Below are 6,000 nucleotides of genomic sequence, written 5' to 3'. Positions count from 1 at the left end.
TGGGCTAGCCAGGGCCATCTAGGTCAAGTCAGTAGACTTAGAAGGGTGTAACTCTGGTTAGGATTACGCCATGAGATGGTTAGCAGATTGGCTCCTTAGTTATTCTGCAGGGATAATCGGTTTATTTTTTTAATCACAGACCGTGACATCTCATTGAAAATCAAGACAATTTAGGTCCCCTATCTGTCATTCACAGATTCCAAAAGGAGAACTTGGAAGCGTCAATGCTTTGTGAATTCTCAGAAATGAGGTGTATTACAGTTTTGCGGTTTGATTTAAAAACCGCCTGTTTAATTTTTTTTTTTTTATTTTTTTTTTTTTTAGGAATTGCTCGCTTTTGAGGCAGGAATTATGTTTTGTGAACATTTACTGCTGATGTTTGCTGCTGAGCATGTAATGAAAGACAACTTTCCTGTGTGGTGCTTCCATATCATTTTTTTTTAACCTCCTTTCGGGAACTTTGTATTGATTCCTTTTATTTTTCCTTCCCATTCCGCCCAGTAAACCAGAGCCAGTTCCAGGATAGAGGACCTGTAATCAGCAGTATAATGCGGAAGCCAAGCCCTCAGAAAGGTAAGCACAGATATTAAGTTGAAGGAAAGGCCATGGGAAACCTTTTGTTTAACTGGAGTGTGTCAGGTCTGAGGGAGGGGCTGTGGCTAAGTGGCGGAGCGCCTGCTTCGTGTGCAGAAGGTTTCAGGATCAGTCCCTGACATCTGCAGTTTTAAGGAGCTTGGGTAGGAGCTGCCAGGTAGGTTTGCCAACCCCCAGGTGGTACCTCTAGATCTCCCACTATTATAACTGACCTCCAGACGACCAAGATCTGTTTCCCTGGAGAAAATGGCTGCTTTGGAGGATGGATTCTATGGCCTTATACGCTGCTGAGTTCCCTTCCCCAAACCCCACCCTCCCCCGGCTCCACCCCCTAAATCTCCAGGTATCTTCCAACCCAGAGCTGGCAACCCTAGTGCCAGGAAAGGACTTTCTCTGCCTGAGGCCCTGGAGAACTGCTGCCAGTCAGATACTAAGTTGGATAGATTGGCCTCATGTCTGTTCATAAGGCAACTCTTTATACACTCAATCAGTGAGTGTTAGTTGGGCTTGAGGGTTGTTGTTATTGTGTAAGTTTTTTTTCTTCTTTTTTTTTGAGATCATGGCTCACATTTAGATCTTGGGCCCCTTTCATAGAAAGCCACCTTCAGTCTGCAGAAATGGATATGGTTTTTATTTAGTTCTCTTGCCTAACGTCATAGAATCAGCATTGCTGACAGATGACCTTCTAGCCTCTGCTTAAAAACCTCCAGGGAAGGAGAGCTCACCACCTCCCGAGGAAGCCTGTTCCACTGAGGAACTGCTCTGGCTTAGAAAATTCTTCCTAATGTCTAGACGCAAACTCTTTGACTTAATTTCAACCCGTTGGTTCTGGTCCGACCTTCTGGGGCAACAGAAAACAACTCTTCTATATGACAGTCCTTCAAGTACTTAAAGAATTGTGCCCCACTGCCTTTTGTCAGAGTTCCAAAGGTGCTCACATGTGCAAAAAAGGTTGGGAACCCCCCTCCCACACACACACACACACACACACACACACGCTATAGCATTACAGCATGGTTTGGGGTGGGGTGGTTCTGTCAAAATTGCTGCTGAGAATGTGCTTTTGATCAGGAAAAGGTGGGAGGGAGAGCAAGGGATTGGGGGGCAGCAGGAATGGGGCAGCTCCTGTGCGGATGCAGCCTGCATTAATCTCTAATGCTCCTTGTACCAAGATATCGATGCAGTTACCCAGATTACAGCAGAGCTTTTGACTGTGTGGATTATGAGAAGCTATGGCTGGTTTTAAAGGAAATGGGTGTGCCACAACATCTGATCATTTTGATGTGCAACCCTGTGCTCTGGACAAGAGGCCACGGTTAGGACAGAATATGGAGAAACAGAATGGTTTCCAGTTGGCAAAGTGTTAGACAAGGATGTAATTTATCTCCCTGTCTGTATGCAGAACATAAACAAATCAGTGGGTTCTCGATCAAATCAAGCCTGAACTGACCCTAGATGTTAAAATGGCTAAACTGAGGCTTTTGTACGTTGGTCACATTACGAGAAAACAAGAATCACTGGAAAAGACAATCACGCTAGGAAAAGATGAGGGCAGCAGGAAAAGAGGAAGACCCAACAAGAGATGGATTGACTCTATAAAGGAAGCCACAGCCCTCAGTTTGCAAAATCTGAGCAAGGCTGCTAAGGATAGGACATTTTGGAGGACACTGATTCAAAGGGTCACCATGAGTTGGAAGCGACTTGACACCACTTAACACACAACAACTCCTAGACGAGGTTGTTTCGCAATAGACCACATTTTGGCTCCCATCGTTCGTAGTCTCCCTCTGCTTTGCTGTGAACAAATTGATTTTCGGCACATAATTATTTTTGAGGAGAGGCTCACTCCCGGTTCAGTTAACGGGCAAGGCCAGCCGAAGGGAGCCTGAGTAACCCCGCGTTGCCTCTTTGGCACCATCTGCTTATGCGCTCAGCATGGGGCAAGCCGGTGCGATGCTGGCAGATGCATCCTTCCCTTTAATGAGGCATGAAACCGGCAACCAGCCTATCTCATGGCACTTCCCTCTAGCGGGTAACTAAGAAGGTTGACAAAAGGCCTAACAACAGAATAAATACTAAAAGGTTACATATGTTAACGCAGCTTTAATACATAACAAATAGTAAAAAAAAAAAATCCATTAAAAACCAAACGTCTCGGCCACGAGGTCTTCCTCAGTTGTACAAATTATTAAAATACACACTATAAAGTAAAATTATTCAAAATACAATATACAGCGTTTCTGACCTAAGCTTTAAAACGCTCACAAGAAGTAGGGCCAATTCATTAACTAAACGAGTCCCAGGGGAGGGGCTGTGGCTCAGTGGTAGAGCATCTGCTTAGCATGCAGAAAACCTCTATCTGAGACCCTGGAGAGCCACTTCCTGTCTGAATAAACTTTTATATATATATTAAAAAAGGGGGGGAGGGGGAAAATTAGGAAAAGATAAAAAAATGATATACAATACATTCAAAATTTATTCTTTTTTCTTCCTTTCTTGGCACCCAGAATCCCAGAATATGTTGTGGCAAACTCACTAATACATTAAAAACTGCCTACTGAAATAATATTGGATGCTTTCAATATTTCTTGTCCTGTCTTCTTTTCTTCTCTCCTTATCTTCATTTCTTCTCTTCTTAATGCACACTCAGTTGTAACCCAAATTGACATACCTATATGTGTAAAATTGCACGTGGATATTTACAGTATGATTTAAGACTCTAGGCTCTAATATCATTTTAAGATAAACATAGTGAAGTCAATAATATTGATAGAACAGCTTCCATCTCTCTTGGAATGAATCAGAAGGTTTCATGTTTACCGTACTTGATTTGTAAGCTTGGCCATTAAAGCGAATTCACAAATTTTGTCCCTTCATTCTGATATTTTTGGTATTGTTGAAAGATTCCAGTTTCTGGCAAAGATAATTTTGGCAGCTGAAATTGCGTATTGATAAAGTTCTTTCTGTGAGTTGTCAATTTGAGGTGGAATCATGCTTAACAACATGTATTTTGGTTCTAGCCCAAAGTTAGTTCTTAACATAGCTTGGAGTTCACGATGAATCTTCTTCCAATATTTTTGGCTTTTTTTCCACAAGTCCACGACAATACTGACTTTGATGGATGATGGGTCTGATTCAGTATAAGGCAAGCTTCATGTGATCACGTGTTCACTTCATTGTTGGAATAGATTAGGACCATCAAAAATCATTTTTTTGTGGATTGTGGTTGTTCACAGTCCAAAGAACTTTGTAAGCAAGGTCAGAATGAATCGTAGCTCTATGGTATGTATATCCACATTCAGGAAGCAAAATTTAGGATATGTGTAAATCCTGTATAAATTCAGGAAGCATCCCAGCAAGGCAAGGCCAACTGTGATTTCAGGCCCAGGAAACACCCCATATGGCTTGCATTCAACATTCAACAGAATACAAGCATGAAAGGGCCGTCTGGGGTTCTGTGTTAAGGTGTTTTGTCATTACAGCTCTATTTCTCCCTCCCCCCTTTAACTTTTCCCCCCACTGTCTTTGAACATTTGGTTAGTGATTTTCTACCCCAAAGCAAGGGAGGTACCGGTAATCTCAGTAAAGAAGACAGTATGTCTATCGCTCTTTATTTATATCTCCCATGCAAAGTGCAAGGGTTATTATAGGACATTTCCTTCTCTCTCTCTCTCTGTCGTTTGCATCTCCACTTGCTCATCCCAGGGAACATCAGCCTCCTTCTAGAACTGCTTGTCCTTTAACAGAACAAAAGTAAATGGAGAAAAGCAGAGGCCCATGTGAGCCCGCCGAGAGGCAGATGGAAGCCTGATAACGAAGGGGCTGCTTGACTAGTCTGTGGTGTGGTGGTCTCGGCCTTGGCTGGCTCAGTTGGTTTTGTTGTTGGATTTTTTTTGGTATGCCAACTTTCTCTACCACTTAAGAAAGAATTAGACTGGCTTACAATCACCTTCCCTTCCCCTCCCCACAACAGACACCCTATGAGGTAGGTGAGGCTGAGAGCTGTAACTAGCCCAAGGTCACCCAGCTGGCTGCATGTGTAGGAGTGGGGGAACCAACCCAGTTCACCAGATTAGTGTCCGCCGCTTATGTGGAGGAGCAGGGAATCAAACCCGGTTCTTCGGATCAGAGTCCGCCGCTCCAAACCACTGCTCTTAACCACTACACCACGCAGGCTCACTCCGGCCCTTGCTTTTCAAGCTTGTCCTCACTTTGTGGAGCAAATCCTCCAGCCATTGCTGCCGCTGTGACTTCTGGTTCTACAAAGACTGTCTACCCTGAACCCAGCACCTGTCCCTGTAAGGCAGGCTGGTTCCTCTCTTTGCAGATGGGTTTTCTAGAAAGCAGTTGAAGATACTACTACTACTACTTCTATTATTATTATTATTTAGCTGTAATTGACATAGGTGCATATTCATTGGGTTTCTGTAGGTTTCTTCTCTTTTGTCACTTTTTGAATGTCTTCATTTTAAAAGGGTGCTCTTGCTATTAAAAAATTAGTAACGGCAGCTAACGTGGTTCCTCCCGTAGAGAGTCAGGTAATCGGTTGCTAGAGGTAACGAGTATTTGAACACCGTACTATTCTGCTACAGAAGGGGGGGCTGTCTTTTGACATTGCCAATATGTCTTTTTCATCTTCTATGCTTAGGGTCTCCCTCCCTCCCCTGCAAAAATCTTATTTTTGAGAAGAGATAGAGGACCCCCACCCACCCCCAATACACAGTATCTTGTTTCTGGCAGGCCTTAACATTCAGCTACTCTGAAGGGTATCACATGGATGTCGTTCCGTAATGCAAGTGGTAGTGAGGGAGGTGTCTCATGGAAACACTGGCAGGTTTTCCTTGGTGTATACCTGCATTGAGATTAGAAAGGTAGCCATCTTGATTGCTCTGCTCACGCTGACCCTGAGGACCATTGGAGGGACTAGCACAGGCTGAAGCATCCCCATTGGTTTATTTAATGCATTTATATCCCTTAGTCTCTTGGCCATGAACTGTTTCTTATTGGGAATCTTACTAAATTCCCAATAAAAAAAAAATCACAAAGACCAACATCTTAAAATACAAAAACCCGAGACAAACAGAAGATGAAGAGTTGGTTTTTATACTCTGTTTTCTCTACTGTAAGGAGTCTCAAAGTGGTTTATCATTGCCTTCCCCCCACTCCACAACAGCCACCTTGTGATGTGGGTGGGGCTGAGAGTTCAGAGAGAACTGTGACTGGCCCAAGGTCACCCCGCAGGATTCATGTGGAGGAGTGGGGAATCAAACCTGGTTCTCCAGATTAGAACCCGCTGCTCTTAACCACTACACCATGCTGGCTCTCCATATATATACCAGGACATGACATGAGGCCGTGAAAAATGACAGCTAAGGGAAGACATGGTAGAGGTTTATGAAACTGCGC

The 6,000-nt window shown here is 43.6% G+C and overlaps 1 protein-coding gene across 2 annotated transcripts in view; it reads left to right on the top strand.

Annotated features, from left to right (window-relative positions):
• The first annotated feature begins 509 nt into the window (after positions 1 to 509).
• Positions 510 to 6,000, top strand: part of SCMH1 (Scm polycomb group protein homolog 1) — a 46,448-nt gene continuing 40,957 nt past the window's right edge. The window contains exon 1 of one of the 2 annotated variants that reach the window (XM_056846097.1): positions 510 to 573. In XM_056846097.1, coding sequence (XP_056702075.1) covers positions 549 to 573 — 25 coding nt within the window. In that variant the 5' untranslated portion in view covers positions 510 to 548. The remainder of the gene's footprint in view (positions 574 to 6,000) is intronic. The other variant, XM_056846098.1, reaches the window with a different exon arrangement.

The sequence above is a fragment of the Euleptes europaea genome, chromosome 3, assembly GCF_029931775.1.
Source record: "Euleptes europaea isolate rEulEur1 chromosome 3, rEulEur1.hap1, whole genome shotgun sequence".
Taxonomy (NCBI): Eukaryota; Metazoa; Chordata; class Lepidosauria; order Squamata; family Sphaerodactylidae; genus Euleptes; species Euleptes europaea.
This window is presented reverse-complemented; position numbering and strand designations above follow the sequence as displayed.